Consider the following 14,774-nt stretch of genomic DNA (forward strand, 5'->3'; position numbering starts at 1 on the left):
AACCGCATTTTTTTAGGACTCGAATCCGGCGAAACAGCAGACGCAGCCATTTCCTATGCGTTGCTCTGGTATTACGTAACTTCCGGTAGGGTGTTTCCAGAATCTATTTTTAGCGGAGGTGTTATTAACTGTTTTTTTATAATCTATGTTTAGCGCCGGTGTTATTAACTGGTTTTTTTATATTAACTGGTTTGCTTTGGAAACCAGTTAATATCGCTATTTATCAAAAGTCACGTGTTAGCGATTTAGCCAATGAGAATATGGATAAATACACATTATATAATAACACAAAATATTAACCTACACGTGACCATGTTTTAGCCAATGTCAACTGGGAAAAATCGGACCATATCAATAATTTATCATATATGGCTTTGAATATATTTCATCGTTACATAATTTTCTCATAATGGACAGATTGTCACCAATAAGATTGTAACGAGAACCGATCGGGATTACTTGAATATTGATTTCCCAATAAATAAGGTAAGACTAATCACTACAATGTATACAATTTATTTACAATACATAGAAAGTATACACTATGTATTATTCATCGCCTATATTGGCTTTCTCTCCTATCATCTCTCCTCTCACTGATGACATATGATATATACATATATATATAAATGGCCATTATTACAGAATATTTAATATCAAGCCACCTAAAGTCTATCTCCTTTTCAAAGCTCAATGATACAACAGTTATTGGTCACAAATACAGCCAATATCGTACACCACATATAATCAACAACCATCGGTCACACTGATTAGTGCAATCATGTCAGGGTAGAATGGAGGTCACAGTTATACAGACAACTTGGATACAGGTCACACAGATCACTTGGATACGGGTCACACAGACCACTTCTATACTTGTCACACAGACCACTTATATACATGTCACACAGACCACTTCCATACAGGTCACATAGACCACTTCTATACAGGTCACACAGTCCACTTGGATACAGGTCACACAGACCACTTACATTCAGGTCACACAAACCACTTCTATACAGGTCACACAGACCACTTCTATACAGGTCACACATACCACTTCTATACAGGTCACACAGACCACTTCTATAAAGGTCACACAGACCACTTCCATACAGGTCACACAGACCACTTCCATACAGGTCACACAGACCACTTCCATACAGGTCACACAGACCACTTCTATACAGGTCACACAGACCACTTCTATACAGGTCACACAGACCACTTCTATACAGGTCACACAGACCACTTCTATACAGGTGACACAGACCACTTCTATACCGGTCACACAGACCACTTCTATACAGGTCACACAGACCACTTCTATACAGATCAGACAGACCACTTCCCTACCGGTCACACAGACCACTTCCATACCGGTCACACAGACCATTTCTATACAGGTCATACAGACCACTTCTATACAGGTCACACCGACCACTTCTATACAGGTCACAGAGACCACTTCTATACAGGTCACACAGACCACTTCTATACTTGTCACACAGACCACTTCTATACAGGTCACACAGACCACTTCTATACAGGTCACACAGACCACTTCTATACAGGTCACACAGACCACTTCTATACAGGTCACACAGACCACTTCTATACAGGTCACATAGACCACTTCTATACAGGTCACACAGACCACTTCTATACAGGTCACACAGACCACTTCTATACAGGTCACACAGACCACTTCTATACAAGTCACACAGACCACTTCTATACAGGTCACACAGACCACTTCTATACAGGTCACACAGACCACTTCTATACAGGTCACACAGACCACTTCTATACAGGTCACACAGACCACTTCTATACAGGTCACACAGAACACTTCCATACAGGTCACACAGACCACTTCTATACAGGTCACACAGACCACTTCCATACAGGTCACACAGACCACTTCTATACCGGTCAAACAGACCACTTCTATACAGGTCACACAGACCACTTCTATACAGGTCACACAGACCACTTCTATACAGGTCATACAGACCACTTCTATACAGGTCACACAGACCACTTCTATACAGGTCACACAGACCACTTCTATACAGGTCACACAGACCACTTCTATACATGTCACACAGACCACTTCTATACAGGTCACACAGACCATTTCTATACAGGTCACACAGACCACTTCTATACAGGTCACACAGACCACTTCTATACAGGTCACACAGACCACTTCTATACAGGTCACACAGACCACTTCTATACAGGTCACACAGACCACTTCTATACAGATCAGACAGACCACTTCCCTACCGGTCACACAGACCACTTCCATACCGGTCATACAGACCATTTCTATACAGGTCATACAGACCACTTCTATACAGGTCACACCGACCACTTCTATACAGGTCACAGAGACCACTTCTATACAGGTCACACAGACCACTTCTATACATTGTCACACAGACCACTTCTATACAGGTCACACAGACCACTTCTATACAGGTCACACAGACCACTTCTATACAGGTCACACAGACCACTTCTATACAGGTCACACAGACCACTTCTATACAGGTCACACAGACCACTTCTATACAGATCACACAGACCACTTCTATACAGGTCACACAGACCACTTCTATACAGGTCACACAGACCACTTCTATACAGGTCACACAGACCACTTCTATACAGGTCACACAGACCACTTCTATACAGGTCACACAGACCACTTCTATACAGGTCACACAGACCACTTCTATACATGTCACACAGACCACTTCTATACAGGTCACACAGACCACTTCTATACAGGTCACACAGACCACTTCTATACAGGTCACACAGACCACTTCTATACAGGTCACACAGACCACTTCTATACAGGTCACACAGACCACTTCTATACAGGTCACACAGACCACTTCTATACAGGTCACACAGACCACTTCTATACAGGTCACACAGACCACTTCTATACAGGTCACACAGACCACTTCTATACAGGTCACACAGACCACTTCTATACAGGTCACACAGACCACTTCTATACAGGTCACACAGACCACTTCTATACAGGTCACACAGACCACTTCTATACAGGTCACACAGACCACTTCTATACAGGTCACACAGACCACTTCTATACAGGTCACACAGACCACTTCTATACAGGTCACACAGACCACTTCTATACAGGTCACACAGACCACTTCTATACAGGTCACACAGACCACTTCTATACAGGTCACACAGACCACTTCTATACAGGTCACACAGACCACTTCTATACAGGTCACACAGACCACTTCTATACAGGTCACACAGACCACTTCTATACAGGTCACACAGACCACTTCTATACAGGTCACACAGACCACTTCTATTCTATACAGGTCACACAGACCACTTCTATACAGGTCACACAGACCACTTCTATACAGGTCACACAGACCACTTCTATACAGGTCACACAGACCACTTCTATACAGGTCACACAGACCACTTCTATACAGGTCACACAGACCACTTCTATACAGGTCACACAGACCACTTCTATACAGGTCACACAGACCACTTCTATACAGGTCACACAGACCACTTCCATACAGGTCACACAGACCACTTCTATACAGGTCACACAGACCACTTCTATACAGGTCACACAGACCACTTCCATACAGGTCACACAGACCACTTCTATAAAGGTCACACAGACCACTTCTATACAGGTCACACATACCACTTCTATACAGGTCACACAGACCACTTCTATACAGGTCACACAAACCACTTCTATACAGGTCACACAGACCACTTCTATACAGGTCACACAGACCACTTCCATACAGGTCACACAAACCACTTCTATACAGGTCACACAGACCACTTCTATACAGGTCACACAGACCACTTCTATACAGGTCACACAGACCACTTCTATACAGGTCACACAGACCACTTCTATACAGGTCACACAGACCACTTCTATACAGGTCACACAGACCACTTCTATACAGGTCACACAGACCACTTCTATACAGGTCACACAGACCACTTCTATACAGGTCACACAGACCACTTCTATACAGGTCACATATACCACTTCTATACAGGTCATACAGACCACTTCTATACAGGTCACACAGACCACTTCTATACATGTCACACAGACCACTTCCATACAGGTCACACAGACCACTTCTATACAGGTCACACAGACCACTTCTATACAGGTCACACAAACCACTTCTATACAGGTCACACAGACACTTCTATACAGGTCACAGAGACCACTTCTATACAGGTCACACAGACCACTTCTATACATGTCACACAGACCACTTCTATACAGGTCACACGGACCACTTCTATACAGGTCACACAGACCACTTCTATAAAGGTCACACAGACCACTTCTATACAGGTCACACAGACCACTTCTATACAGGTCACACATACTTCTTCCATACAGGTCACACAGACCACTTCTATACAGGTCACACATACCACTTCTATACAGGTCACACAGACCACTTCTATAAAGGTCACACAGACCACCTCCATACAGGTCACACAGACCACTTCTATAGAGGTCACACAGACCACTTCTATACAGGTCACACAGACCACTTCTATACAGGTCACACAGACCAATTCTATACAGGTCACACAGACCACTTCTATACAGGTCACACAGACCACTTCTATACAGGTCACACAGACTTCTTCTATACAGGTCACACAGACCACTTCTATACAGGTCACACAGACCACTTCGATACAGGTCACACAGACTTCTTCTATACAGGTCACACAGACCACTTCTATACAGGTCACACAGACCACTTGGATACAGGTCACACAGACCACTTCTATACAGGTCACACAGACCACTTCTATACAGGTCACACAGACCACTTCGATACAGGTCACACAGACCACTTCTATACAGGTCACACAGACCACTTCCATACAGGTCACACAGACCACTTCTATACATGTCACACAGACCACTTCCATACAGGTCACACAGACCACTTCTATACAGGTCACACAGACCACTTCTATACAGGTCACACAGACCACTTGGATACAGGTCACACAGACCACTTCTATACAGGTCACACAGACCACTTCTATACAGGTCACACAGACCACTTCTATACAGGTCTCACAGACCACTTCTATAAAGGTCACATAGACCACTTAGATACAGGTCACACAGACCACTTCTATACAGGTCACACAGACCACTTCTATACAGGTCACACAGACCACTTAGATACAGGTCACACAGACCACTTCTATACAGGTCACACAGACCACTTCTATACAGGTCACACAGACCACTTCTATACAGGTCACACAGACCACTTAGATACAGGTCACACAGACCACTTCTATACAGGTCACACAGACCACTTAGATACAGGTCACACAGACCACTTAGATACAGGTCACACAGACCACTTCTATACAGGTCACACAGACCACTTAGATACAGGTCACACAGACCACTTAGATACAGGTCACACAGACCACTTCTATACAGGTCACACATACCACTTCTATACAGGTCACACATACCACTTCTATACATGTCACACAAACCACTTCTATACAGGTCACACAGACCACTTCTATACAGGTCACACAGACCACTTCTATACAGGTCACACAGACCACTTCTATACAGGTCACACCAACCACTTCTATACAGGTTACACAGACCACTTCTATACATGTCACACAGACCACTTCTATACATGTCACACATACCACTTCTATACAGGTCAGGTCACACAGACCACTTCTATACAGGTCACACAGACCACTTCTATACAGGTCACACAGACCACTTCTATACAGGTCACACAGACCACTTCTATACAGGTCACACAGACCACTTCTATACAGGTCACACAGACCACTTCTATACATGTCAGACAGACCACTTCTATACAGGTCACACAGACCACTTCTATACAGGTCACACAGACCACTTCTATACAGGTCACACAGACCACTTCTATACAGGTCACACAGACCACTTCTATACAGGTCACACAGACCACTTCTATACAGGTCACACAGACCACTTCCATACATGTCACACAGACCACTTCTATACAGGTCACACAGACCACTTCTATACAGGTCACACAGACCACTTCTATACAGGTCAGACAGACCACTTCTATACAGGTCACACAGACCACTTCTGTACATGTCACACATACCACTTCTATACAGGTCACACAGACCACTTCTATACAGGTCACACAGACCACTTCTATACAGGTCACACAGACCACTTCTATACAGGTCACACAGACCACTTCTATACAGGTCACACAGACCACTTCCATATATGTCAAACAGACCACTTCTATACAGGTCACACAGACCACTTCTATACAGGTCACATATACCACTTCCATACAGGTCACACAGACCACTTCTATACAGGTCACATAGACCATTTCTATACAGGTCACACATACCATTTCCATACAGGTCACACATACCACTTCTATACAGGTCACACAGACCACTTCTATACAGGTCACACAGACCACTTCCATACAGGTCACATAGACCATTTCTATACAGGTCACACATACCATTTCCATACAGGTCACACATACCACTTCTATACAGGTCACACAGACCACTTCTATACAGGTCACACAGACCACTTCCATACAGGTCACACAGACCACTTCTATACAGGTCACACAGACCACTTCTATACAGGTCACACATACCACTTCTATACATGTCACACAGACCACTTTGATACGGGTCACACAGACCACTTGGATACAGGTCACACAAACCACTTCTATACAGGTCACACAGACCACTTCTATACAGGTCACAGAGACCACTTCTATACAGGTCACACAGACCACTTCTATACATGTCACACAGACCACTTCCATACAGGTCACACAAACCACTTCCATACAGGTCACACAGACCACTTCTATACAGGTCACACAGACCACTTCTATACAGGTCACATATACCACTTCTATACATGTCACACAGACCACTTCAATACAGGTCACACAGACCACTTCTATACATGTCACACAGACCACTTCTATACAGGTCACACAGACCACTTCTATACAGGTCACACAGACCACTTCTATACAGGTCACACAGACCACTTCTATACATGTCACACAGACCACTTCAATACAGGTCACACAGACCACTTGGATACAGGTCACACAGACCACTTCTATACAGGTCACACAGACCACTTCTATACATGTCACACAGACCACTTCTATACAGGTCACACAGACCACTTCTATACAGGTCACACAGACCACTTCTATACAGGTCACACAGACCACTTCTATACATGTCACACAGACCACTTCTATACATGTCACACAGACCACTTCTATACAGGTCACACAGACCACTTCAATACAGGTCACACAGACCACTTCTATACATGTCACATATACCACTTCTATACAGGTCACACAGACCACTTCTATACAGGTCACACAGACCACTTCTATACATGTCACACAGACCACTTCCATACAGGTCACATATACCACTTCTATACATGTCACACAGACCACTTCTATACATGTCACACAAACCACTTCTATACAGGTCACACAGACCACTTCTATACAGGTCACACAGACCACTTGGATACAGGTCACACAGACCACTTCTATACAGGTCACACAAACCACTTCTATACAGGTCACACAGACCACTTATATACAGGTCACACAGACCACTTCTATACATGTCATACAGACCACTTCTATACAGGTCACACAGACCACTTCTATACAGGTCACACAGACCAATTATATACAGGTCACACAGACCACTTCTATACAGGTCACACATACCACTTCTATACAGGTCACACATACCACTTCCATACAGGTCACACAGACCACTTCTATACAGGTCACATAAACCACTTCTATAAAGGTCACACAGACCACTTGGATACAGGTCACACAGACCACTTCTATACAGGTCACATATACCACTTCTATAAAGGTCACACAGACCACTTCTATACAGGTCACACAGACCACTTCCATACAGGTCACACAGACCACTTCTATACATGTCACATAGACCACTTCAATACAGGTCACACAGACCACTTCTATACAGGTCACACAGACCACTTACATACAAGTCACACAGACCACTTCTATACAGGTCACACAAACCACTTCCATACAGGTCACACAGACCACTTACATACAAGTCACACACACACCACTTCTATACAGGTCACACAGACCACTTCTATACAGGTCACACAGACCACTTCTATACAGGTCACACACACCACTTACATACAAGTCACACACACCACTTCTATACAGGTCACACAGACCACTTCTATACAGGTCACACAGACCACTTCTATACAGGTCACACAGAGAACATGGATACAGGTCATACAGACCACTTCTATACAGGTCACACAGACCACTTCCATACAGGTCACACAGACCACTTCTATACAGGTCACACAGACCACTTCCATACAGGTCACACAGACCACTTCTATACAGGTCACACAGACCACTTCCATACAGGTCACACAGACCACTTCTATACAGGTCACACAGACCACTTCTATACAGGTCACACAGACCACTTCTATACAGGTCACACAGACCACTTCAATACAGGTCACACAGACCACTTCTATAAAGGTCACACATACCACTTGGATACAGGTCACACAGACCACTTAGATACAAGTCACACATACAACTTGGATACAGGTCACACAGACCACTTCTATAAAGGTCACACATACCACTTCTATAAAGGTCACACAGACCACTTGGATACAGGTCACAGAGACCACTTGGATACAGGTCACAGAGACCACTTCCATACAGGTCACACAGAAGTGTGTATCACAGGGACCTGAGTATTCGTAATAGTATAGTTGTATCTGTATATATCCTGGTGTGTATCACAGGGACCTGTGTATTTGTAACATTATAGGTGTATCTGTATATATCCTGTGTGTTCCACAGGGACCTGTGTATTTGTAACATTATAGATGTATCTGTATATATATCATGTGTGTATCACAGGGACCTGTGTATTTGTAACATTATAGATGTATCTGTATATATATCCTGTGTGTATCACAGGGACCTGTGTATTTGTAACATTATAGATGTATCTGTATATATCCTGTGTGTATCACAGGGACCTGTGTATTTGTAACATTATAGATGTATCTGTATATATCCTGTGTGTATCACAGGGACCTGAGTATTTGTAATAGTATAGATGTATCTGTATATATCATGGTGTGTATCACAGGGACCTGTGTATTTGTAACATTATAGATGTATCTGTATATACCCTGTGTGTATCACAGGGACCTGAGTATTTGTAATAGTATAGATGTATCTGTATATATATCCTAGCGTGTATCACAGGGACCTGTGTATTTGTAACATTATAGATGTATCTGTATATATCATGTGTGTATCACAGGGACCTGAGTATTCGTAATATTATAGATGTATCTGAATATATCCTAGTGTGTATCACAGGGACCTGTGTATTTGTAATATTATAGGTGTATTTGTATATATCCTGTGTGTATCACAGGGACCTGTGTATTTGTAACATTATGGTTGTATCTGTATATATCCTGTGTGTATCACAGGGACCTGTGTATTTGTAACATTATGGTTGTATCTGTATATATCCTGTGTGTATCACAGGGACCTGTGTATTTGTAACATTATTGGTATCGTATAGGCAAAATGTAAATATTGTGATATTATATTGTTATCCGTGCCGGAAACTTTGTTGTATACCGATAAGTTTTCGGATCACATTGTTGATCTCGGCTGACATGCTTTTTTTTTTTTTTTCTTCTTATTTCTGAAAACAAAACTACAGTAATAAACCCAAATCGGGTCACGTGACCAGTCTGTTTACTTACGACCAAATAAGAATTAATTATGAGGCAGGTGCAAACAAAAGACACGTTTGTAAGATGATACTCGAGTATGGATTGTATGATGTGCACATCAATAGGTATCGTCAGCTGTATGGAGAATATTATAGAGAAATGAACAAGGTTATAACAGAGGCTTTATTGCGCGAGACCTAACCCTTTAACGTCATAGCCTCAGCTGGCGATAAATTTAATTACATCTTCGAGGCCCCATGAGAGGTATGTTGTTCTGTTTTCGTAATCGATAGTCCGCCATTTTGTTTCTGTGTTTGTTTCTGAAGACCCTGTAACATGGGCGTGGTTATAATTGGTATATAACGCATGGAATATACCAACACTTTCCTATAATTGTGTTGTTATTATTCTGTCATTGGAATTGATAAAACATTGTTGTAGGTACTATTAATTTTAGTAATTAAGGCAGAATCCTGACTTTAGGACGTGTATTTTAATAAATACTTCACGTAATTATGTGTTTCGCTCGTCCCTCTTTATCAGTAAAGTAAGCTAAAACTATTTCTAAAAAACCACACACACAAAAAACAAATAAATAAATAAAAGAAGAAGAAACAAGAAATATCTTAAAAAAGATAAACGGCATAGTTTTAATGCTGGTGGTTTTAATGTAAAAATGCTGGTGAAATAAATTAACGAACTAATACGTTTCAGCACGGATAACAAAATCATATCAGTTTGAATCATCCTTGGTGATAATAAGACTGCATTTGAATCAGGAATATAATCTTATTAATGTGTCATGATCATTTGAATAGATACATCCACTTATTCAGCTTGCATTCAATCTTAACTTTGTTTTGTTTTTAACTTCATATCTGCATTTTGCATCTACCGCTACATTGACCAATCACATACTTCATCTTGACAAGTAACGTTACCTGTCGCGTCATATCCGGGGCCAAAAGAATATTATACGGCTATGCCGAAAAACAAACACACACACACACACACACACACACACACACACACACAAAATAAATAAAAGGAGAAGAAGAGAGAAAAAAACAAAAACAAAAACGCTACTTAAAATGAGTGAAAGTATGGAAGCACCCTATATACGTAAAAAAACGTGTGTATATATAAATGCGCTGCAAAAGACATATAAGGAAATGAAGAAAAAGAAACAATTAGAAATTGTCTGGTTTACTACGGAGAATAAATAAATATATATATATATATATATACATGTATATATGTTATAGAATGTACTAATGCTGTAGTTGAAAGATAAGTATCACCCTTCCTTCATGTGCTGCAGTGGTTGCAATTTGCTAAATAAAGAGAACAGATTTCAGATTTTTATCATTCACTCAGACAATCATATGTGTGTTACAAGGGTCACACATAAAAAGCAAATTTTACAAAAGCGGAACACAACCGATCTTATAAAATCTTAAGAATGTTTTAAGTTTTTCAACAAACAACTAACATTTGAGAGCACACGAACATTACGTAGCAAAACTTAACCTTGTTTTTTGTCAGGTTAGGGTATGTACAATAATAGATTTGAATGTTTGAATTTCTAATTTGGCATACTAATTCATAATTCAAAATAAATAATGATACTCTTCACCAACACTATTGAAGCACAAAGGACAGATCGGTCAATACAAGATATACCAGACCGTCGTCACATTTCTATTGGTAAATGCAAATTTGATGTACGGAATTTTACGATATATTTTCGTTCGCTTACAAACAGTTTAATAAAATAATCTTCAATTTGAAATCTAGACATAGACACGATGTACATTTGTCATCTGGATGACACATCTATACCACTAAACGATTTCTGAATAAATTGGTCCTGAAGTCTTTGCTTTAGAATAAAGTTTTAATTATTATCAGTTTTCAAAGTTTAAACCAGTATAAAAAAAATATAGCTTTCACGAAATTTATCATGTAAGTGGTATATTTGTCTATAATTATTGCTAGACAACTGCCCAAGAACCATCTCCAACGTTGCATTGAGAAGCGACTTATTCAAATGATATATCGTTGTATCATTGTCCGTCAATTAGCCATCGACCTAATTTCACATTTGTATGTTGGCCCAAGGAATTATTACATGATAAATACAGAAAATTCCAATACTGGAATGAACATTTTATGAAACAGATATTGAGGTTTATTTTATAATTTTGATAGGATTTTCAACCTTTTTTCTGGGCATCTTTTACTTTTTTTTTAATTTGGTTTTGCATCAAGCTGTACATTTGAGTAATGCACATGTGATTTTGTAACGTAATGTGTAGTTCTGTAATATATAAAGCGATTGAGAAATGAGCATGGCCGCAACAAAAGGCAAGCGATTTTCATAACTTCATGCATATTTTTAACTTATTTTAAACACACATTTTCATCTACGTACAATCAGACATACTGCTCTTATAGAATTTAAAATACACAAGTGATCTGATGCAATATTGGAAATAGAGAGAGAATGATTAACATTCATTTCTTAGTTTTACTTTGACACTTTTCACGTCATTAGAAGTAAATTGAGCCTAATGTGTATACCATAACATAAACTGTTAGTGAACTAATACGATAAAACGCATTGCGATAAAAAACAAAAACGAAAAATGTATCAAACATCAATATAATCAGTGCAAGAAAAGTATTTAGTGGATCGAGAGTGAAGAATCATTGAGGTTTCATTTCAATTTTCGATGTCGATGGCGATGATATTGTCAATGGTGTTGATGGTAATGAAGATGTTGATGAAGATGTTGATGAAGATGTTGATGGCGATGATATTGTCGATGGTGTTGGTGATGATGAAGAAATTAATGGCGATGAAATTGTCAATGGTGTTGATGGTGATAAGGATGTTGATGGCGATGATATTTTCGATGGTGTTGGTGATGATGAAGAAATTAATGGCGATGATATTGTCAATGGTGTTTATGGTGATAAGGATGTTGATTGCGATGATATTGTCAATGGTGTTGATTGTGATAAGGATGTTGATGAAGATGTTGATGAAGATGTTGATGGCGATGATATTGTCGATGGTGTTGATGGTGATAAGGATGTTGATGGCGATGATATTGTCAATGGTGTTGATGGTGATAAGGATGTTGATGGCGATGATATTGTCGATGGTGTTGATGGTGATAAGGATGTTGATGGCGATGATATTGTCAATGGTGTTGATGGTGATAAGGATGTTGATGGCGATGATATTGTCGATGGTGTTGATGGTAATGAAGATGTTGATGAAGATGTTGATGGCGATGATATTGTCAATGGTGTTGATGGTGATAAGGACGTTGATTGTGATGATATTGTCGATGGTGTTGGTGGTGATGAAGATGTTGATGGCGATGATATTGTCAATGGTGTTGATGGTGATGAAGATGTTGATGGCGATGAAATCGTCAATGGTGTTGATGGTAATGAAGATGTTGATGAAGATGTGGATGAAGATGTTGATGGCGATGATATTGTCAATGGTGTTGATGGTGATAAGGATGTTGATGGCGATGATATTGTCGATGGTGTTGATGGTGATAAGGATGTTGATGGCGATGATATTTTCGATGGTGTTGATGGTAATGAAGATGTTGATGAAGATGTTGATGGCGATGATATTGTCAATGGTGTTGATGGTGATAAGGATGTTGATGGCGATGATATTGTCAATGGTGTTGATGGTGATAAGGATGTTGATGGCGATGATATTGTCAATGGTGTTGATGGTGATGAAGATGTTGATGGCGATGATATTGTCAATGGTGTTGATGGTAATGAAGATGTTGATGAAGATGTTGATGGCGATGATATTGTCAATGGTGTTGATGGTGATAAGGACGTTGATTGCGATGATATTGTCAATGGTGTTGATGGTGATGAAGATGTTGATGAAGATGTTGATGAAGATGCTGATGGCGATGATATTGTCAATGGTTTTGATGGTGATAAGGATGTTGATGAAGATATTGATGAAGATGTTGATGAAGATGTTGATGAAGATGTTGATGGCGATGATATTGTCGATGGTGTTGATGGTAATGAAGATGTTGATGAAGATGTTGATGAAGATGTTGATGGCGATGGTGTTGATGGTGATAAGGATGTTGATGGCGATGATATTGTCGATGGTGTTGGTGATGATGAAGAAATTAATGGCGATGAAATTGTCAATGGTGTTGATGGTGATAAGGATGTTGATTGCGATAATATTGTCAGTGTTGTTGGTGGTGATAAGGACGTTGATGGCGATGATATTGTCGATGGTGTTGATGGTAATGAAGATGTTGATGAAGATGTTGATGGCGATGATATTGTCAATGGTGTTGATGGTGATAAGGATGTTGATGGCGATGATATTGTCGATGGTGTTGATGGTGATAAGGACGGTGATTGCGATGATATTGTCGATGGTGTTGATGGTAATGAAGATGTTGATGAAGATGTTGATGAAGATGTTGATGAAGATGCTGATGGCGATGATATTGTCGATGGTGTTGATGGTGATAAGGATGTTGATGAAGATGTTGATGAAGATGTTGATGGCGATGATATTGTCGATGGTGTTGATGGTAATGAAGATGTTGATGAAGATGTTGATGAAGATGTTGATGGCGATGATATTGTCAATGGTGTTGATGGTGATAAGGATGTTGATGGCGATGATATTGTCGATGGTGTTGGTGATGATGAAGAAATTAATGGCGATGAAATTGTCAATGGTGTTGATGGTGATAAGGATGTTGATGGCGATGATATTTTCGATGGTGTTGGTGATGATGATGAAATT

General features: G+C 40.4%; 1 protein-coding gene across 1 annotated transcript; it reads right to left on the reverse strand.

Moving 5' to 3' along the window:
• Positions 1–12,655: 12,655 nt before the first annotated feature.
• LOC117340734 (uncharacterized protein DDB_G0271670-like) lies at positions 12,656–14,680 on the reverse strand (the record flags this gene model as incomplete). Its single annotated transcript, XM_033902496.1, has 2 exons — positions 12,656–12,857; positions 13,284–14,680. Coding segments are annotated over 2 exons (1,599 nt in total), but the record flags the coding sequence as incomplete, so codon positions are not given.
• Positions 14,681–14,774: the final 94 nt, after the last annotated feature.

Source organism: Pecten maximus, chromosome 13 (assembly GCF_902652985.1).
Source record: "Pecten maximus chromosome 13, xPecMax1.1, whole genome shotgun sequence".
NCBI classification, from domain to species: Eukaryota; Metazoa; Mollusca; class Bivalvia; order Pectinida; family Pectinidae; genus Pecten; species Pecten maximus.